Consider the following 23,311-nt stretch of genomic DNA (forward strand, 5'->3'; position numbering starts at 1 on the left):
TAAATTGGGGTATATATCTATAGATATATATCTATATAAATATATATATTTTTTATTCATTAAAGTGCATTTTTTCCCCAAAAAAGGGGTTGGAAAAACCGCCGTGCAAAAACCGTGTGACATAAAAAATTGCAATGACCACCATTTTAATCTCTAGAGTCTCTGCTAAAAAAATATATATAATGTTTGGGGGTTAATACCAAAAAATACAGATTTTTGTTGATGTAAACAACAAATGTCAGAAAAGGGCTGGGTTCTTATGTACTAAGGACACTGAAAAGAAGCAATACATTCATATACCCAATCAGTGGAACGTTAATTAATAGCAGGAAGTTTCTTTGGTTGATGTAGGTCTTCAAGCAGGCAATGCTTAATGAAGGAATTTTCTTTAATTCTTCCAAGATGAAGCATTCCTTTCTGCTGTTTCAGTGCTTCATCTCTCAGAGGCTGATACCAAGTTAAACTCAAATACTTACATTTCTTGCATTTAAAATACATTTAATTAGATATTAATGAATACAGATGTGCATTGATTTGTGGCTTTTATATTTGACTGGAGTTCAGTTTTAATTTGACTTAGGTATTAAGCTCTTCAGAGTGGGAGAGGAAGAAGCAGCACAAGAAGCCAATTAGTTCATGAGCTGACAATGAGCATGCTGAAAGAGAAGAAATCAGAGTGCCAGAGCGAGGAGCTCATCACAGTGCTGCTTCTCATTCACTGTCCACTCATACTTTGACAGGTTGAGTTCAGAGAAAGTGAGTTGAGTGATGTTGGCCTTCATTTAAACTGTCATCTAGGGGTGAAAAAAGGACTGCATGGCATCTTCAGATTATTATTTATCTAATAATAAGATAGATATTTATATATTCATTTTTTTTTTCATTTTTGGCTGGAGTTCTGCTTTAGGGCACAGACCGCTTTAGCAGCACCTGTTGTCAACCACTCTCATCATCAATGTATTTAATTAGAACTCATTTTTAAAATTATTGGCAGGTGAACTTTCATACACTTGAACTTTGTTTATATAACCTGATTTTTTATTTTTATTTTCTTTACAGCTCATCTAATATTCCATGAGCTATATTGCTATCACACTTATATATTGTCTCCACCATCACCACAGAATGCAAAGCAAAGGGAGAAAGATGAGTATATGGCTGAGAAAATTGTCAAACCTCTTGAATCAAATGGATTTAAATGTTACTATGGTTCCAGAGACATATATGGTGGTGAACATGTTATATCAGCCTTAAGTAAACCAATTACTATAATACCAACAACTATTATACCAGTTTATAGGGACAGGATTTTTTCCGCATTTCGGAACCTACTCCTCAGAGTGGATTATTTGGATAGAATTGTGTTTCTGACGTTTGATTCAACGCCGATTATGCCTCCAGCTGTTGCTAAGAACAGTTACTCGATTGCAATCAACGACCCCTACCTGCTACCAAAGCTGATGAAAACAATTACAAAAAAGGCACAGCAGATACCAATACATGTCAGGAAAAGAAAATTTGAACTGAGTGACCCAGGTAATGATATGTTCATCGCATATTTTGAAGGAAGTGATTGATTAAATGGGTCTATAAAGTGACACAAAGGCAGAAAAAATTAGGGAAATTTGATTGTGAGTGTAGTGCCTAGAGCTTTTGGGGAGCTCTCAAAGTCATTAATACCCCATCCTTAGAAAAGATTTTGGCCCAAATATCAAGCTGCACTTAACGCATATTAAAATGACATGGTAGTCTGAGAGGCCAATTTAGCATGCCCCAGGCACACTAAAATAGTTTATTTTTGATGGTGAAAAGTACATGTCCTTGCCTCCCTTTGAGATACACACACACACACAGGCTGAATTTTTCAGTTAAGTCATGACTTACTGCCATTAATAGGTGGGTCCTAATCTCAATTTGATCAGAGGTTAAATTTCAATGTACTGGCTGGCCCTAGATCCAAGGAGGCACCAAAGGGGCACAGCTAACAATCTGAAGACTTAGGTCAGGTAAGGCTCATGTTATGGTTACAATTTAGGAGGCTAAGCAATTAACTTTTAGGATTAAGTTTTGGGTTAAGGATCTTTTTTGTAAATTATGGTTAGGGCTAGGTTTAAAGGTAAGTCTCCATTTTCAGTGTTATATTATCTCTAACCAAATTATATTTTATAGTTTTGGATTAAGTATGAAATGGTTAAAACTCCCACTAGATTATTTTTTGCCATTTGTGTATCACTGGGGAAACTTTTATTACTTCCTGTCTCAAAGACACAACAAGAAGTTAGAAGCAATCTTCCAAAGAAAGGGAATTTTCCCCATTAGACACTTGGGAACAGATATCCCCATATCTCTTATTCTAGGGACAGCTCGAAAATGTTGGATTTACCTTCACTTTCTTTCTCATGACAATGGTCATTAGTACAATAGAGGGGTGAATTTCCCTAAAGGGGACACAGACAGCGATTAAAATTCGACAGACGATCTCACTCTTCCCAACTCAATTCAAAGTAAAAAATAAACATTTGCCTAGAAATGCAAGTTAAAGAATAGGTTACCACAACATTTTACACTCTGAGCTCTTTATGCAGCTGAAAAAAAGGGAGAAAAAATTATTATGCATACACAAGTGTATTGCCTTTCATTTCTGTTTTAAACTGAATAGGATGTTTTACAAGGTGAGGGTTAACATATACTGTAAGCTAATCATACAGTTAAATAATTGAAGGGCAATTAAGGGTTAATTTTTAGAGATGAGGTTGAATTTTGGGATTGGAAGAGGTTGGGGTCAGGTTATAGGCCAGTGTTTTTTAAGATCTGTTTTTTAAAAGCCTCTTTCTAAAAACTTTTACTTTTTACCTTTCTGCTGTTATTGCAAAGTTTCACCTCTAATAATGGTCCACCCCTACATTGACACTGGCCACAAAATGCAAAATATGATTTGAGAAGTTGTTAATGACAAATATTTAAGGAAGCAAACCATTAACACAGAAATGTGCATGGTGTCATACGTTTATTTCAACATTGACAAAAAACTGGTTAAAGTTGTAATAGTTCAAATTCACACAAAGGGCTATGTAAAAGTAAACAGAGTTATTGCTAACAAGTAACAGAAATACAGCAGCTTTAAACACTCTGTATGATACATTGTTGTGGGTCAGTACTGGTGAAAATTATAGATAAATGAGTCTGAAGTTCAGTTGAGTTCAGTGCAAGGACATTTTATCCAAAGTCTGCACACCTAGAGAAATGTAAAAAGAGTATATTTCATTTTTTCATTATAGATTATATGCCTATCCAGTCCAAGTAGAGACCTAGGGATGAGCCGAACACCCCCCAGTTCGGTTCGCAGCAGAATATGCGAACAGGCAAAAAATTTGTTCGAACACCGTTAAAGTCTATGGGACACGAATGTGAAAAATCAAAAGTGCTAATTTTAAGGGTTAATATGCAAGTTATTGTCATAAGAAGTATTTAGGGATCTGGGTCCTGCCCCAGGGGACATCAATGAAAAAAAAAGTTTTAAACACGACCGTTTTTTCGGGAGCAGTGATTTTAATAATGCTTAAAGTGAAAAAATAAAAGTGAAATATTCCTTTATATTTCATACCTGGGGGGTGTCTATAGAATGCCTGTAAGGTGGCGCATTTTTCCCACATTTAGTGCAGGGACTAAAGGCATTTCTAAAGGAAAAAAAGTCATTTAGAACTACTCGCGGCTAGAATGAATTGTCTATGGGAGAAATCAAAAGTGCTAATTTTAAAGGCTTATATGCATGGTATTGTCATAAAAAGTGTTTGGGGACCTGGATCAATGCAAAAGAAAAGTTTTAAAAATGGACGTTTTTTCAGGAGCAGTGATTTTAATAATGCTTAAAGTGAAACAATAGAAGTGAAATATTCCTTTAAATTTCGCACCGAGGGGTGTTCATAGTATGCCTGTAAAGTGGCGCATTTTTCCCGTGTTTAGAACAGTCCCTGCACAAAATTACATTTCTAAAGAAAAAAAAGTCATTTAAAACTACTCGCGGCTATAATGAATTGTCGGGTCCGGCAATACAGATAAAGATGCTTCCTATGGAGGCGGATCTTTTTTTTTTCCAGTCCGTCGGCGGAGTGAGAGAAGAAGATGAATGGACTTCGTGGGACATTTTTATTTTTTTATTTTTTAATAAAGGACTTGTCTCAAGATGTGTCTTGTGGTTTTTTAACATTTTGACACTTTTTTTTTTTGTGAAATGGTAGGGGTACAATGTACCCGATACCATTTCAAACAGGGGGTCGGGATCTGGGGGTTCCCTTGTTAAAGGGGCTTCCAGATCCCGATAAGCCCCCCGCCCGCAGACCCCCACAACCACTGGGCAAGGGTTGTGGGGATGAGGCCCTTGTCCCCATCAACATTGGGGACAAGGTGCTTTGGGGAGCTACCCCAAAGTACCCTCCCCATGTTGAGGGGATGTGGTCTGGTACAGTTCAGGAGGGGGGGTGCTCTCTCATCCCCCCTCTTTTCCTGCAGACTGCCAGGTTGCGTGCTCGGATAAGGGTCTGGTATGGATTTTTGGGGGGACCCCCACGCCATTTTTTTTATTTTGGCACAGGGTTCCCCTTAATATCCATACCAGACCTGAAAGGCCTGGTATGGAATTTGGAGGGGACCCCCACGTAATTTTTTTTTAAATTTTGGTTTGGGGTTACCCTTAATATTCATACCAGACCCAAAGGGCCTGGTAATGGACTGTTGGGATCCCATGCCGTTTTCTTCAATTACTTTTATCTGTATTGTCGGACCCGACAATTCATTATAGCCGCAAGTACTTTTTAAATGACTTTTTTTCTTTTAGAAATTTCATTTTGTGCAGGGACTGTTCTAAACACGGGAAAAATGCGCCACTTTACAGGCTTACTATAGTCACCTCCAAGGCACGAAATTTAAATGAATATTTCACTTTTATTTTTTCACTTTAAGCATTATTAAAATCACTGCTCCTGAAAAAACGGCTGTTTTTTAAAACTTTTTTTTCGCATTGATACATGTCCCCTGGGGCAGGACCCAGGTCCCCAAACACTTTTATGGCAATACCGTGCATATAAGCCTTTAAAATTAGCACTTTTTATTTCTCCCATAGACAATTCATTATAGCCGCGAGTACTTTTAACGGCTTCCAGACCACTTCACACACATACTGCGGCAGAAGGGCACGTACAGGCAGATTAACGTACCTGTACGTTGCCCTTTAAGAAGCTGTGTGCGGGCCCGCATGCGCTGCGACCTCCGTGAGTGTGATCACGGGTCCCACGGACTCGGTGTCCGCGGGGATACCTGCGATCGTCTCACAAAGAGGAAGAAAGTGGAAAAGCTGATGTAAACAAGCATTTCCCCGTTCTGCCTAATGACACTGATCACCGCTCCCTGTAATTGGGAGCGGTGATCAGTGTTGTGTCACACGTAGCCCCTCCCCCCCACAGTTAGAATCGCTACCTAGGACACACTTAACCCCTACAGCGCCACCTAGTGGTTAACCCCTTCACTGCCAGTCACATTTACACAGTAATCAATGCATTTTTAATTGCACTGATCGCTGTATAAATGTGAATGGTCCCAAAATTGTGCCAGAAGTGTCCGATCTGTCCACCATAATGTCGCAGTCATGATAAAAATCGCTGCCATTACTGGTAAAAAAAAATTATTAATAAGAAAGGCCATAAAACTATCCCCTATTTTGTAGACGCCATAACTTTTGCGCGAACCAATCAATAAACGCTTATTGTCATTTTTTACCAAAAATATGTAGAAGAATACATATCGGCCTAAATTGAAGAAAAAAAATGTTTTTTTTATATATTTTTGGGGAATATTTCTTATAGCAATAAGTAAAAAATAATGTGTTTTTTCAAAATTGTCGCTATTTTTTTGTTTATAGTGCAAAATATAAAAACCGCAGAGGTGATCAAATACCACCAAAAGAAAGCTCTATTTGTGGGAGAAAAAGGACGTCAATTTTATTTGGGAGCCACGTCGCACAACCACACAATTGTCAGTTAAAGCGACACAGTGCCAAATCGCAAAAAGTGCTCTGGTCTTTGGCCAGCCAAATGGTCCGGGGCTTAAGTGGATAAATGACTTTTTTTCCTTTAGAAATGTCATTTTGTGCATGGACTGTTCTAAACACGGGAAAAATGCGCCACTTTACAGGCCCCCCAGGGTACGAAATTTAAAGGAATATTTCACTTTTATTGTGTCACTTTAAGCATTATTAAAATCACTGCTCCCGAAAAAATGGCCCTTTTTAAAACTTTTTTTTTGCATTGATACATGTCCCCTGGGGCAGGACCCAGGTCCCCAAACAATTTTTATGACAATACCAAGCATATAAGCCTTTAAAATTAGCACTTTTGATTTCTCCCATAGACTTTTAAAGGGTGTTCCGCGGCTTTCAAATTTGCCGCGAACACCCCAAATTGTTCGCTATTCGGTGAACAAGCGAACACCTGATGTTTGAGTCGAACTTACGACGCGAACATCAGGCTTATCCCTATAGAGAACAATGTCAGAAAAGTAGTAATTTGTGTTTGTAGAAAAGCCTTTAGTTTCAAATTACCTATCTGGGTGAGCTTTATTCAATGACTACTTACTGCCCCTATATTCAGTTGATAACCTGAATTGAAGGGATTAGCTTATGTGTTCTTTCAGGTGCATTTTGCTTGTATTTATAGCAGAACTAAATGCTCTCAATCAACATTAACCATGTCTAATCCTCATGCTGCTATCCTTGTTTTTTTTTTGGTATTACATGAGCTAAATTAGCTAAGTGATAAGGCATTCCTCAGAGTGGGTGCCCGATGGGACACAGTTTTAAAACCTTTAGACAAAATTTAAGCATAAGTCTCATCATCATTCAAAATAGAAATGTGTTGTTCCATTATCCTCCTAATATTTCTGAATTTGAGACTATATGGAGTAGAGAATACAGGGATCCCCAGCCATCTGTCTTCTCTTTTGTCTTGTAACAGGGCACTCCTTGTATCCACAGTAACTACTGCCCTATAAACCATTTCTCTACTGTACCCACGTGAAAAGAACCTGTCGCTCATATCCCTATTTTTTTCAAAATCTACGTCCTCGCTACATATTATCCTTAGCCGTATAAACTGTCCCATTGGTATGCCTCAAATGATATGACGGGGATGCCCAGTGTCAGCATGGAGAAGTGTATTTCCTGACAGGGGTTTCCTATACAAGCTAGATATAATCCTGCCATCTCTACCTGAGAGGGAGACATCCAAGAAAGGGATGGATTCACTGCTCATCTGTCCAGTGAAATTTAATTAGTCATTAAAATAAACCATAAGCTCTTCCAAGCTATTAATGTCACCTGAACAGATGAACAGCAAATCATCTATGTACCAATGGTACAACTTTATGCTAGAGGGGAAAGAATTACCATCTCCAAAGATGCGGACGCTCTCCCACCATCCCATGTAGAGGTTGGCAAGAGAGGGTGAAAAACTAGCTCCCATAGCAGCTCCGCATCTTTAGAGGTAGAAAACATCAAAAGAGAAAAAATTGTGGGTCAATAGGTAATCCAAGCATTCCAAAATATACTCCTTATGCACCGCAGAGTATTTACTGTAAATATCCAAAAAGAAAGTGACTGCTCTGAGACCTAAAGCATGGGGTATAGAGGAATAAAGGCTGGAAACATCACACACAATCCACATGTCCTCAAGTTCCCATGTAACGCTATCCACAACTTTCGAAAGTTGTTTTGTGTCTCTAAGATAACTATGGGTTATAGCTGACAGTCTACCCAAAAGCCTAGTTGCTCATTCAAAGACCCAATCCCGGCTACTATGGGGCGCCCAGTCAAGGGGTAAGCCCCTTATGTGTCTTTGGAAGATGGTGGAAGATGATGGAAGATTGGAGTTATAGGGGTGTCAGGGACCATGACCTCTCCCTCTTTCTCAGCACCCCCATATGAACCCCTATATCTATAAGTTCACTCATAACCTTTTTATAGCCTATGGTAGGGTTATCCTTTCATTTACAATATGTGCTATCATCTGAAAGTTGACAGAGAGCTTCTTTCTCATACTCAATGGCATTCTGAATCACAAATAGGTCTCCTTCATCTGAACTTTTATCCATACTTAAATATTTGACTGCATCGTGTTCTCCTGGTGCAATATTGTCATTGTGTATATACCCCCTGCTATTAGAATATAGAGCTAATCTAGTAAGATCTCTCTCGAAAACTTTTGAAATTATGTCAGATGATAGCACATATTGTAAATTAAAGGATAACTGTTATGTACCTGCCGGATGAGCCTGACGTGCAGTGGGAAGGCTTTCTCGTGCAAAACCGGCTCAAGGGCCACCGGTGTTGCAACAGTGGCCTCAAGAGCCTGGTGGTGTATGGGTGTCTGGTTCGTTTTTGGTGTTCTCCGTTCAGCTGGTGCAGCAGGAAACAGGACACAGGCTGGTAGGTGCAGAGCTGAGGAGGCACTGAATACATAGTCAGACAAGCCGGGTTTGGTAACAGAGGATTAGATGTATGAATCAAGTGAGTGATTGTGCTGTGATAAAAAGGGGAAGGGGGGAAGAGGAAGGGGAAGGGGCTAACTCAAATGTATAGAGAGGTGAGTGAAAAAAAAATTTTTTACAAAAGGTATAATGAGCATGAGGGCTAGTATCATACTAGCACATGAAAAATATTGTAGATACTGAAACAAAAGAAAAGAAAAATCTCAGTGCAAAAGGGCTAGTATCATACTAGCACATATGTTAACTCAGAAAATACTTATTGGTGACTCCAAGTAAATAAATAAATGGTGAACAATCCCACCACCTTGTAGTACAAAGTGCTCAAACAATGAGTCATCAGTTCCAGAAAGGCAAAATGAAAAAATTATACAAAATATAACAGTATAATAAAATGTAATAAAGTGCGGTCTCATGGGCACTAAATCCGAATAGACTGAGTAAACAAAATTGCCTAAAACGTATAAAAAGCTATAAATGAGTGACAAATACAGTGTGGGTACAAAAAAAATGAACCAAATAAAAATATATAAATCAAGAAAAGTCCATTTGCATGAGGGCTAGTATTATACTAGCACATAAAAAATATTGTAAATACTGAAACAGAAAAAAAGAATCTCAGTGCAAAAGGGCTAGTATCATACCAGCACATATGTGGTAACTCAGCACCCACCACCCGAATCGCCTGAACTACTGGATGGGACCCTTGCCTGCTGGTGATTTGTTATTGGATTACAAGCTGTTGTCTTGCAGCAGTAAGGTGAGCTGCTTGCGAGCACAGAGGTGTCCCCACTGAAGACTTTTTTTCCCTTTCCTGTGGCTTGTGGAGTTGCCTTTTTTGGAACTGATGACTCATTGTTTGAGCACTTTGTATTACAAGGTGGGACTGTTCACCATTTATTTATTTACTTGGAGTCACTAATAAGAATTTGCTGAGTTACCACATATGTGCTGGTATGATACTAGCCCTTTTGCACTGAGATTCTTTTTTTCTGTTTCAGTATTTACAATATTTTTTATGTGCTAGTATGATACTAGCCCTCATGCAAATGGACTTTTCTTGATTTATATATTTTTTTTATTTGGTTCATTTTTTTGTACCCACACTGTATTTGTCACTCATTTATAGCTTTTTATACGTTTTAGGCAATTTTGTTTCCTCAGTCTATTCGGATTTAGTGCCCATGAGACCGCACTTTATTACATTTCATTATACTGTTATATTTTGTATAATTTTTTCATTTTGCCTTTCTGGAACTGATGACTCATTGTTTGAGCACTTTGTACTACAAGGTGGTGGGATTGTTCACCATTTATTTATTTACTTGGAGTCACCAATAAGTATTTGCTGAGTTACCACATATGTGCTAGTATGATACTAGCCCTTTTGCACTGAGAATTTTCTTTTCTTTTGTTTCAGTATCTACAATATTTTTCATGTGCTAGTATGATACTAGCCCTCATGCTCATTATACCTTTTGTAAAAGTTTTTTTCATTTTTTTCACTCACCTCTCTATACATTTGAGTTAGCCCCTTCCCCTTCCCCCCTTCCCCTTTTTATCACAGCGCAATCACCACTCACTTTATTCATACCACTTTTGTCTGTTTGGATCAGCCATTTTAGGTGTTGCAGCAGTGCCCCTTAGCATAGGTATTTCTGACAGCGCAGGAGTTTCTTCATTATTTATCTAGAGGATTAGATGTAGGTATAGACGAAAGGCAGAGAATGGTCAGGATACAGGCAAAGTTCGGCAACAGGATATCAAGCAGTGTAGAGATAAGCATGGTTACAAGGCAAGCCGGGGTCAGGATAACAGAGATCAATTGTAGTCAACAAGCCAGGTCAAACACAGGATACAGATCGGATCTCAGGAAAAGGAAGTCACAGTACAGGTATGAGCTGCAGATCAGACAGCAAAGACATAGTGCTGCTGAGGTTTTTAAATAAGGCAGCCTGGTGCCAATTACTGAAATTAGTCTGCACAATTGTTAACCCTTAGGTGGCAGATCATGACAATAACCCTACCGTATAAAAATGTTTTGAGTGAATTTATAGATAAAGGGGTTCATATAGGGGGTGCTATCTGAGAAAGAGGGAGTGGTCATGGTCCCTGACACCCCTATAACTTCAATCTTTCACCATCTTCCAAAGACGCATAAGGGGCTTACCCCCTTGACTGGGCGCCCCATAGTAGCCGGGATTGGGTCCTTGAATGAGCAACTTGGCTTTTGCATAGACTGTCAGCTACATCCCATAGTTAAGACTCTTTCTAGTTATCTTAGAGACACAAAACAACTTTTGAAAATTATGGATAGCGTTGCATGGGAACTTGAGGACAGATGAATTGTGTGTGACATTTCCAGCCTTTATTCCTCTATACCCCATGCTTTAGGAGCAGTCAGTTTATTTTTGGATCTTTACAGTAAATACTCTGCGGTGCATAAGGATTATATTTTTGAATGCTTGGATTACCTATTGACCCACAATTTTTTTTCCTTTAATGATGTTTTTTACATCCAAAGATGTGGAGCTGCTATGGGAGCTTGTTTTTCACCATCTCTCACCAATCTCTACATGGGATGCTGGGAGAGGGTCCGCATCTTTGGAGATGTTAATCCTTTCCATTCAAGCATAAAGTTGCACCATTGGTACATAGATGATTTGCTGTTCAGATGACATGTTAAATTTGTTCAAATGTCGAGTTAAATTTGCGGTTCACTGTACAGATGAGCAGTGAATCCATCCCTTTCTTGGATGTCTCCCTCTCAGGTAGAGATGGCAGGATTATATCTATCTTGTATAGGAAACCCCTGTCAAGAAATACACTTCTCCATGCTGATTCTGGACATCCCCGTCATATCATTCGAAGTATACCAATGGGACAGTTTATACGGCTAAGGAGAATATGTAGCGAGTAATGCATTATCACCTAGCTATTTTAGCTCATGTATTACCAAAAAAAGGTTGGATTTTGTAGGCAATTACATATCTGGGGCCAATAATTGCCCATGTTGCCCTCGTATCATCAGGGGAGATCAAAATTAGTAGTAGTAATTTTGGTATCAGAACTTTCCTAAATTGCAACACCAGGTACATCATTTATTTAATTATATGCAAAGCATGTGGAATTCAATATGTTGGATGTACCATAAGAAGATTAAGGGACAGGTTGCAGGATCCTGTTTATGATACCGAAAATAAACATACCACTAATGTTGCAAAGCACTTCAATGAGGCTCATGATGGAGTTACATCCCTAATACAGATACAGGCAATAGAGAAAGTATTGACACCTAAGAGAGGGGGAGACTGTTTTGGAATTCTGTGTAAACGTTAAGTATTTTGGATCTTCACTTTACAGACCAGAATTCCCAACGGTTTGAACTTCGAATGGGGTCTGACACATTTTTATTGCTGAATAGTAAATCGGATCTATTTTTTGGGTGGGAATATCTAGCTTTGTTGTTTACTTCTTTAGGGAGACCAGCGAACTGATTTAATTCTAGCAATAATCTAAACTTGTTTGCTTTAGGTCTGCTTCATTCATGTATATATACAGTATCTCACAAAAGTGAGTACACCCGTCACATTTTTGTAAATATTTTATTATGTCTTTTCATGTGACAACACTGAAGAAATGACACTTTGCTACAATGTAGTGAGTGTACAGCTTGTATAACAGTGTAAATTTGCTGTCCCCTCAAAATAACTCAACACACAGGCATTATTGTCTAAACCGCTGGCAACAAAAGTGAGTATACCCCTAAGTGAAAATGTCCAAATTGGGTCCAAAGTGTCAATATTTTGTGTGGCCATCATTATTTTCCAGCACTGCCTTAACCCTCTTGGGCATGGAGTTCACTAGAGCTTCACAGGTTGCCACTGGAGTCCTCTTCCACTCCTCCATGATGACATCACAAGACCTTGCGCTCCTCCACGTTCCGTTTGAGGATGCCCCACAGATGCTCAATAGGGTTTAGGTCTGGAGACATGCTTGGCCAGTCCATCACCTTTACCCTTCTTTAGCAAGGCAGTGGTCATCTTGGAGGTGTGTTTGAGGTTGTTATCATGTTGGAATACTGCCCTGCGGTCCAGTCTCCGAAAGGGGGGGATCATGCTCTGCTTCAGTAGGTCATAGTACATGTTGGCATTTATGGTTCCCTCGATGAACTGTAGCTCCCCAGTGCCGGCAGCACTCATGCAGCCCCAGACCATAGCACTCCCACCACCATGCTTGACTGTGGGCAAGACACACTTGTCTTTGTACCCCTCACCTGGTTGCCGCCACATACGTTTGACAGCATCTGAACCAAATACGTTTATCTTGGTCTCATCACACCACAGGACATGGTTCCAGTAATCCGTGTCCTTAGTCTGCTTGTCTTTAGCAAACCGTTTGCGGGCTTTCTTGTGCATCATCTTTAGAAGAGGCTTCCTTCTGGGACGACTGCCATACAAGCCAATTTGATGCAGTGTGCGACGTATGGTCTGAGCACTGACAGGCTGACCCCCCACCCCTTCAACCTCTGCAGCAATGCTGGCAGCACTCATATGTCTATTTCCCAAAGACAACCTCTGGATATGACACTGATATGACACTCAACTTCTTTGGCCGACCATGGCGAGGCCTGTTCTGAGGGGAACCTGTCCTGTTAAACTGCTGTATGGTCTTAGCCACAGTGCTGCAGCTCAGTTTCAGGGTCCTGGCAATCTTCTTATAGCCTAGGCCATGTTTATGTAGAGCAACAATTCTTTTTTTCAGATCCTCAGAGTTCTTTGCCATGAGGTGCCATGTTGAACTTCCAGTGACCCGTATGAGAGAGTGAGAGCGATAACACCAAATTTAACACACCTGTTCCCAATTCACACCTGAGACCTTGTAACACTAACGAGTGAGGGAGATGGCTAATTGGGGCCAATTTGGACATTTTCACTTAGGGGTGTACTCACTTTTGTTGCCAGCGGTTTAGACATTAATGGTTGTGTGTTGGGTTGTTTTGAGGGGGCAGCAGATTTACACTGTTATACAAGCTGTACACTCACTATTTTGCATTGTAGCAATGTGTAATTTCTTCAGTGTTGTCACATGAAAAGATGTAATAAAATATTTACAAAAATGTGAGGGGTGTACTCACTTTTGTGAGATACTGTACATTCTTTTGTACATATATTCTCCACAATTTTGCATACATGTTTTAAATTTTTAAATATCTGTTTTTTGTTCACTTTCAAGTTTGTTTATTTTTTTGTGTTGTCACTTACCATACCATGAGCTCCATTTCTGTGCATAGGGACACTTGAGTGCTAATTGGTACTTTTGTGTATCCTTACTGCACATATGTGAAGCTCGAGATAATGGTTGCAAAATTGTGCACACCTGTTTCACCATTCAATATTATTATACTGTATATATAGAGTGTGCAGACTGCATTGCTTTGTGATATTGATAAAGCTCAAATTATCGCGTGAAACTTGCCTACCTATTTTTTCCCTCCCCTGCCTTATCAGCACTGGTTGTTTTATGGATTTTGTAAAGGAATAAAGCTGTTTTTGCAAGGATTGAGTGTGCAGCCATCCTAACTTTTGTGTTCTATTTGTAGCTGCTGGCTTTTATTTATTTTTTTAAAAAGAGACTGAAGTTCCTCTTTAAGTATGCTTGCAAATTAGTGAATGGTATGGGCAGTTGTTAACTTGTTACCAACACCCATCATATTGTTTTAACATAACATTATGAAAAAAATATAATGTATATCTATTAATTTAATTTAAAGTATAATTAGAGTAAAACTTTTTTTTTTTTTAACATTTGGTTAGAGTGGCCATGGGTTAGAACCTATGTCAGCTTTTTATTGCTCCAAATATTTCTTATTTGTCCTGATCACTAATATCACAAGGAATAAAAGTGAGCGTAAATCCACAATTTTGAGTTGCCAGCAGAACAGGAATAGAAGGGAAATATTCCAATGATCCAGGGATAACTGTCTAAAGCCCCATACACACGATAGGACTTTGTACAAACTTTCCCTTGTATTTTTGTACAAAGGGCGTTGGCCAGAAGTTTGTCTTGCATACAGACGGCAGGACTTTTCCAGCCAACTTTCACCAAATCACGTGGTTTTTCAGCTCTTTACCACCACCCTTTGGTCAACTTCTGTATTGTTGTCTGATATTGTGTCAATCTCGCCACTTTTATTGGCGAGATTGATACCTTGCGAGCCGGGTTCACACTGGAGCGGGGATCCGACTTGGATCCCTGCCAATGCCAGGCACTGTGTTTGGTATGAATCTTGAGGGGGAACTCCACGCCAAATTTTAAATAAAAAACCAGCATGGTTCCCCAGATCTGGTATGGATTTTAAGGGGAACCCCTACGCCGAAAAAACAGCATGGGGGTCCCCCCAAAATCCATACCAGACCCTTATCCGAGCATGCAGCTCGACCGGTCAAGAAAGGGGGTGGGGATGAGCGAGCGCCCCCTCTTGAGCCGTACCAGGCCGCATGCCCTCAACATGGGGGGTGGGCGCTTTGGGGCGGGGGGCGCCCTGCGCCCCCCACCCCAAAGCACCTTGTCCCCATGTTGATGAGGACAAGGGCCTCTTCCCGACAACCCTGGCTGTTGGTTGTCGGGGTCTGCGGGCGAGGGGCTTATCAGAACTTGGGAGCCCCCTTTAATAAGGTGGCCCCCAGATCCCGGCCCCCCACCCTTTGTGAATGCGTATGGGGTACATCGTACCCCTACCCATTCACCTAGGGAAAAAAATGTCAAGAAAAAAACACAGTACACAGGTGTTTAAAGTAATTTTATTAGGCCGCTCTTCTTCCGACTTCGGGGGTCTTCTTAAGACTCCGGGGGTCTCTCCGGCATCTTCTCCCGGTGTCTGGATCTTCTGCTGGCTCCTCCGCTATCTTCTGCTGCTCTTTTGCTAGCGGTGGCCCGGACTGTGATGTCATAGGGGGGCGGGGTCACCGCCTATATAAGTCATAGCAGAGCGCACAGACAGCATTACAGCCAGAGAGAGCGTCGTGTCAACATCTCTGGAAGAGAAGAGGGAAGAAGACGTCTCAAAAGACCGGGCTCCTCCGCTAGCAAAAGAGCGGCAAAAGAGCAGAAGATAGCGGAGGAGCCCGGCAGAAGGAAGACGAACTAGAGAGTGCGGAGACGACATTGGAGAGAGGGAGAAGAGGCCTGAGAGACCCCCGAAGGTGGTAGAAGACCCCCCGAAATCGGAAGAAGACCCCGGAGCTGCCTAATACATTACTTTTAAAACCTGTGTAGTGTTATTTTATTGACGCTTTTTTCCCTAGGTGAATGGGTAGGGTTACCATGTACCCCATACTCATTCACATTGGGTGGGGGGCCCAGGATCTGGGGGCCCCCTTATTAAAGGAGGCTCCCGGATTCCGATAAGCCCCCCCGCTCGCAGACCCCAACAAACAACGGCCAGGGTTGTCGGGAAGAGGCCCTTGTCCTCATCAACATGGGGACAAGGTGCTTTGGGGTGGGGGGGCCGCAGGGCGCCCCCTCCCCCAAAGCACCCAACCCCCATGTTGAGGGCATGCGGCCTGGTACGGCTCAGGAGGGGGGGCGCTCGCTCGTCCCCACCCCCTTTCCTGACCGGCCGGGCTGCGTGCTTGGATAAGGGTCTGGTATGGATTTTGGGGGGACCCCACGCCGTTTTTTCGGCTTAGGGGGTTCCCCTTAAAATCCATACCAGACCTAAGGGCCTGGTATGCCCCCAGAGGGGAATTCCCTCTCGCACTCGCTGCAATAGGAAAATGTGTTTTTCCTATTGCAGCCAGCGCGAGATGTACAGTACCCTGTCGCCGAGAACCAGCGCGATGGGTTCGCGCTGGAAACATTCTCGCGGCTGAGTACTGTAGTTTGTACAAAAGTCCGATGCTTTTGTGTACACACGATCGGACTTTGCTCCATTGGACTTTTGTTGCTGGAGAGTTTGTCCGTTCGCACAGCCAACAAAAGTCCGATGGAAACAGAACAAGTTTGTCCGATGGAGCGTACACACGGTTGGATGTTGCTCCAAAACAGCTAATTTGCATGTTTGTTGTCAAAAAGTCTGATCGTGTGTACGGGCCTTTAGAGGGGATTTCCCTCACATTGGAAAGATATCCTATCACTTTGTGCTGAGTCCACAGGATAGAACGTGAAGGCAAATCTCCTTAAAGCAGGACTACATTGCATTTGAGCACCACAAGCCAAAATGCTATTTGTTTAATTTTTAATATTCCAAGCAAACATATTCATCCATCCATGTCTCCATGCTTCATTTTACTGAAAAATCACTTTGACAAAAAAAACCCTCTGGCATTTTTGGCTATGGCTATGGCCATCTTAAGTAAGGGCAGATGATTTATCTAACATTTACTTCCTGGAATCCATCTGCCCTTAGCACAGCCATGCAGGCAGGAGGGTGTACTTAGATGACAGAGCCCCTCCTCCCCTACTGAAGACTCCTGGGATGTATGACATTATTTGCCCGGGCATAGAAACCAGGAAGTAACTGAAGAAATGTAAGAAAATAGTTTAAAACAAGTAAATATAATATACTTTCCTATCTATTTACTGATGCTAGCATAAAGATTTAAAATAGTCAATGTTGAATGAGAGAGTGAAGCTCCACTTTAATGAGACACAGCTATACTCTAATCACTAAGTGCCATTTGTTAATTAATTTGTAGTAATGGCTTAAATGGGAATATTTAATATTTTCTAAAATATAATGAGATGTTCTGGGGTGATCATCGGGAAATATTTGGTGTACATGGACTGAATTTTTCATTAAAAGTTGTGATCATTTTGTTATGAATCATAGCTTTTTGTAATATCAGGAGGATTTAATAGCTACAGTACTACACTGGTACCATGATGTAACATTTTCTTTTGTGTTTCCGTTTCAGAATCTACTGTATCATCAATGTCATGTGAGTTTCACAGAAACAGTAAGTGATAATAAAATGGACTCTATTCATTAAAAAAAAAATTATATTTGCAGAGTTGTTGCAAATAGTTACCAATCAGAATTCTTTACTTATTTTAATATGAAAGGTGAAAACTGATTGACTACTATTGGCAATAACTCCTTTCTTTTGTGCTCATTTTCTTTTCTCGGATTATTAGCTATTACATTTTTAGTATGTATTCTTGATAGCCTATTCAAGTGTCAATCAAGTGACTCTTATGATTTCTCTACAACTAGGTCTAATTGGTTGAAATGTGTTAGAGGGCGCAGTCCTTAGGTCGGAACTGCTACTTTGGTTGTCTGTGCAATAAACTTGTATTATAGTGACAGCATTGATGTGCTGCAATACATCTTTGGTGTGCTGCAGGAAATCTTTCCCTTGGGCCTCATGCACACTGGATGTTTTTACAGCGGCTGTTTTTGGCTTCAGACGCCTAGGCAGATCGACAGAAGTTCTCTCCCCCTCCCTCCTTGCAATCTTCTGGGACACATCACAGGTCCTAGAAGAATCCCAGACCAATTGGGGGGCGCTGCATGACTTGCGCATGTGCAGTGGGCACCCAGGTGTGAAGCCGCAAGCTGTCACAGCCGGGTGCCCACACTTGCAATCCTGGCGCCATGGAGAGGCGAGGGAGAGAAGCGAGGGTTTGGGTGGCCCCATCGGACCCTGGGACAGGTAAGTGTGTGTTTATTAAAAGTCAGCAACTACACTTTTTATAGCTTCTGACTTTTAATAAACACAAAAATGAGTGGAACTCCTCTTTAAGTGTCTCTGGAGCACGGATGGCTCAGTTTGTCTCCAGCACCCAGGATACATAGGGGAAGTTCATCTTGGATCCAGAATTCTTGCTTAGTTATTATATATTATGAAAGGTGAAAACTGATTAACTTCTATTAGCACCAACTCATGTCTTTTGGGCTCACTTTCTTTTCTACAATTTTAGTGAATCAACAATTATATTTTTGGTATAATTATTCTTAATAACTCGCTTATAAAAGTAAAAGAATTGAGTGTCTCTTCTGATTTTCTACCTTACAGTTCCATTTCGGAGATCAGATACCTCTAGGATATCTTTCCGAATAAAACATTTACCTGTTGCAACTGTCTTTGAAGGTATTAAACTTTTTTTTTTTTTTACATCATAAATTTATAATGATTTTAGAAACATGTGGTATTCAGGGGTGCTGTTCTTAGGTGCAAAGTAAACTAAGAGAACAACTACCACTGCTGGACCTAAATTCTCTAATTTGTTTTATGTTATTTAGTTTTGACATTGTGAGAATAAAAAAAAAGACAATTCTGAGGGGTTGCCTAATCTGATGCAACACTCTGCACTCCTCTCTGAAGTCCCCTCCTCCTCAGTACTAGAGCAGAGCTCATTCACAGCTACATGGCTGTGAGTTTCCCTGCTTCTCTATCTTCACCTCTCTGTGATTCCCCCTTATCTAAACAGGCAGTGATAAAGTCACTTTACAACCTGAATGAGTAGTAGAGAGAGAAGAGTGGGTAAGAAAGGAGGGAAGAGAAGAAAGAGAGGAGAGAGAGACAAGGGAAAAAAAACACACACACATATATACATATATCTACATATACACATACAGTGTGTGTACATATGTGTGTGTGTATATACAGTGGGGACGGAAAGTATTCAGACCCCTTTAAATTTTTCACTCTTTGTTATATTGCAGCCATTTGCTAAAATCATTTAAGTTCATTTTTTTCCTCATTAATGTACACACAATACCCCATATTGACAGAAAAACACAGACTTGTTGACATTTTTGCAGATTTATTAAAAAAGAAAAACTGAAATATCACATGGTCCTAAGTATTCAGACCCATTGCTGTGACATTCATATATTTAACTCAGGTGCTGTCCATTTCTTCTGATCATCCTTGAGATGGTTCTACACCTTCATTTGAGTCCAGCTGTGTTTGATTATACTGATTGGGCTTGATTAGGAAAGCCACACATCTGTCTATATAAGACCTTACAGCTCACAATGCATGTCAGAGCAAATGAGAATCATGAGGTCAAAGGAACTGCCTGAAGAGCTCAGAGACAGAATTGTGGCAAGGCACAGATCTGGCCAAGGTTACAAAAAATTTTCTGCTGCACTTAAGGTTCTTAAGAGCACAGTGGCCTCCATAATCCTTAAATGGAAGACGTTTGGGACGACCAGAACCCTTCCTAGAGCTGGCCGTCCGGCCAAACTGAGCTATCGGGGGAAAAGAGCCTTGGTGAGAGAGGTAAAGAAGAACTCAAAGATCACTGTGGCTGAGCTCCAGAGATGCAGTCGGGAGATAGGAGAAAGTTGTATAAAGTCAACCATCACTGCAGCCCTCCACCAGTCGGGGCTTTATGGCAGAGTGGCCCGACAGAAGCCTCTCCTCAGTGCAAGACACATGAAAGCCCGCATGGAGTTTGCTAAAAAATACCTGAAGGACTCCAAGATGGTGAGAAATAAGATTCTCTGGTCTGATGAGACCAAGATAGAACTTTTTGGCCTTAATTCTAAGTGGTATGTGTGGAGAAAACCAGGCACTGCTCATCACCTGTCCAATACAGTCCCAACAGTGAAGCATGGTGGTGGCAGCATCATGCTGTGGGGGTGTTTTTCAGCTACAGGGACAGGACGACTGGTTACAATCGAGGGAAAGATGAATGCGGCCAAGTACAAGGATATCCTGGATGAAAACCTTCTCCAGAGTGCTCAGGACCTCAGACTGGGCCGAAGGTTTACCTTCCAACAAGACAATGACCCTAAGCACACAGCTAAACTAACGAAGGAGTGGCTTCACAACAACTCCGTGACTGTTCTTGAATGGCCCAGCCAGAGCCCTGACTTAAACCCAATTGAGCATCTCTGGAGAGGCCTAAAAATGGCTGTCCGCCAACGTTTACCATCCAACCTGACAGAACTGGAGAGGATCTGCAAGGGGGAATGGCAGAGGATCCCCAAATCCAGGTGTGAAAAACTTGTTGTTTTCCCAAAATGACTCATGGCTGTATTTGATCAAAAAGGGTGCTTCTACTAAATACTGAGCAAAGGGTCTGAATACTTAGGACCATGTGATATTTCAGTTTTTCTTTTTTAACCACTTCAGCCCTGGAAGGATTTACCCCCTTCCTGACCAGAGCACTTTTTACAATTTGGCACTGCGTCGCTTTAACTGCTAATTGCGCGGTCATGCAATGCTGTACCCAAACAAAATTTGCATTCTTTTCTTCCCACAAATAGAGCTTTCTTTTGATGTTGTTTGATCACCTCTGCGGTTTTTATTTTTTGCGCTATAAACGGAAAAAGACCGTAAAAAAAATTACATTTTCTACTTTTTGTTATAAAAAAATCCAATAAACTCAATTTTAGTCATACATTTAGGCCAAAATGTATTCGGCCACATGTCTTTGGTAAAAAAAATGTCAATAAGCGTATATTTATTGGTTTGTGCAAAAGTTATAGCGTCTACAAACTAGGGTACATTTTCTGTAATTTACACAGCTTTTAGTTTGACTGCCTATGTCATTTCTTGAGGTGCTAAAATGGCAGGGCAGTACAACCCCCCCCCCCCCCCCCCAAATGACCCCATTTTGGAAAGTAGACGCCCCAAGGAAATTGCTAATAGGCATGTTGAGCCCATTGAATATTAATTTTTTTTTTGTCCCAAGTGATTGAATGACAAAAAAAAAAAAAAATTACAAAAAGTTGTCACTAAATGATATATTGCTCGCACAGGCCATGGGCATATGTGGAATTGCACCCCAAAATTCATTCAGCTGCTTCTCCTGAGTACGGGGATACCACATGTGTGGGATTTTTTGGGAGCCTAGCCGCGTACGGGGCCCCGAAAACCAATCACCGCCTTCAGGATTTCTAAGGGCGTAAATTTTTTATTTCACTCCTCACTACCTATCAGTTTTGAAGGCCATAAAATGCCCAGATGGCACAAAGCCCCCCAAATGACCCCATTTTGGAAAGTAGACACCCCAAGCTATTTGCTGAGAGGCATGTTGAGTCCATGGAATATTTTATATTTTGACACAAGTTGCGGGAAAGTGACACTTTTTTTTTTTTTTTTTGCACAAAGTTGTCACTAAATGATATATTGCTCACACAGGACATGGGCATATGTGGAATTGCACCCCAAAATACATTTAGCTGCTTCTCCTGAGTATAGGGATACCACATGTGTGGGACTTTTTGGGAGCCTAACCGCGTACGGGGCCCCGAAAACCAATCACCGCCTTCAGGATTTCTAAGGGTGTAAATTTTTGATTTCACTCTTCACTGCCTATCACAGTTTCGGAGGCCATGGAATGCCCAGGTAGCACAACCCCCCCCCCCCAAATGACCCCATTTTGGAAAGTAGACACCCCAAGCTATTTGCTGAGAGGCATGGTGAGTATTTTGCAGCTTTCATTTGTTTTTGAAAATGAAGAAAGACAAGAAAAACATTTTTTTTTCTTTTTTAATTTTCAAAACTTTGTGACAAAAAGTGAGATCTGCAAAATACTCACTATACCTCTCCGCAAATAGCTTGGGGTATCTACTTTCCAAAATAGGGTCATTTGGGGGGGGGGGGGGGGGTTTAAGCCACCTGGGCATTACATGGCCTCCGAAACTGTGATAGGCAGTGAAGAGTGAAATCAAAAATTTACGCCCTTAGAAAGCCTGAAGGCGGTGATTGGTTTTCGGGGTCCCGTACGCGGCTAGGCTCCCAAAAAGTCTCACACGTGTGGTATCCCCGTACTCAGGAGAAGCAACAGAATGTATTTTGGGGTGTAATTTCACATATTCCCATGGCATGTTTGAGCAATATATCATTTAGTGACAACTTTGTGCAAAAAAAAAAAATTTGTTTTTTTCCCGCAACTTGTGTCACAATATAAAATATTCCATGGACTCGACATGCCTCTCAGCAAATAGCTTGGGATGTCTACTTTCCAAAATGGGGTCATTTGGGGGGGTTTTGAACTGTCCTGGCATTTTATGCACAACATTTAGAAGCTTATGTCACACATTACCCACTCTTCTAACCACTTGAAGACAAAGCCGTTTCTGACACTTTTTGTTTACATGAAAAAATTATTTCTTTTTTGCAAGAAAATTACTTTGAACCCCCAAACATTATATATTTTTTTAAAGCAAATGCCCTACAGATTAAAATGGTGGGTGTTTCATTTTTTTTTTTTTCACACAGCATTTGCGCAGCGATTTTTCAAACACATTTTTTGTGGAAAAAACACACTTTTTAAAATTTTAATGCACTAAAACACACTATATTGCCCAAATGTTTGATGAAATAAAAAAGATGATCTTAGGCCGAGTCCATGGATACCAAACATGACATGCTTTAATATTGCGCACAAACGTGCAGTGGCAACAAAATAAATACATTTTTAAAAGCCTTTACAGGTTACCACTTTAGATTTACAGAGGAGGTCTACTGCTAAAATTACTACCCTCGATCTGACCTTCGCGGTGATACCTCACATGCATGGTGCAATTGCTGTTTACATTTGACGCCAGACCGATGCTTGCGTTAGCCTAACGCGAGAGCAGGGGGGGACAGGGGTGCTTTTTTTTTTTTTTTTTTTCTCCTTTATTATTTTTTTGCTTTTTTATCTTATTTTTAAACTGTTCCTTTCATATTTTTTTAAAAATCATTTTTATTGTTATCCCAGGGAATGTAAATATCACCTATGATAGCAATAGGTAGTGACAGGTACTCTTTTTTTGAAAAAGGGGTCTATTAGACCCTAGATCTCTCCTCTGCCCTCAAAGCATCTGACCACA

General features: G+C 40.8%; 1 protein-coding gene across 4 annotated transcripts in view; it reads left to right on the forward strand.

Moving 5' to 3' along the window:
- LOC141106091 (uncharacterized) overlaps nt 1–23,311 on the forward strand; it is a 145,585-nt gene that overhangs the window by 11,740 nt on the left and 110,534 nt on the right. For 3 of the 4 annotated variants that reach the window (XM_073596514.1, XM_073596517.1, XM_073596515.1), the window contains 3 exons: nt 1,060–1,536; nt 17,451–17,492; nt 18,552–18,626. In XM_073596514.1, the coding sequence (XP_073452615.1) occupies nt 1,060–1,536; nt 17,451–17,492; nt 18,552–18,626 (594 nt within the window). The remainder of the gene's footprint in view (nt 1–1,059; nt 1,537–17,450; nt 17,493–18,551; nt 18,627–23,311) is intronic. The other variant, XM_073596516.1, reaches the window with a different exon arrangement.

This window comes from Aquarana catesbeiana, linkage group LG08, assembly GCF_042186555.1.
Source record: "Aquarana catesbeiana isolate 2022-GZ linkage group LG08, ASM4218655v1, whole genome shotgun sequence".
Classification (NCBI taxonomy): Eukaryota; Metazoa; Chordata; class Amphibia; order Anura; family Ranidae; genus Aquarana; species Aquarana catesbeiana.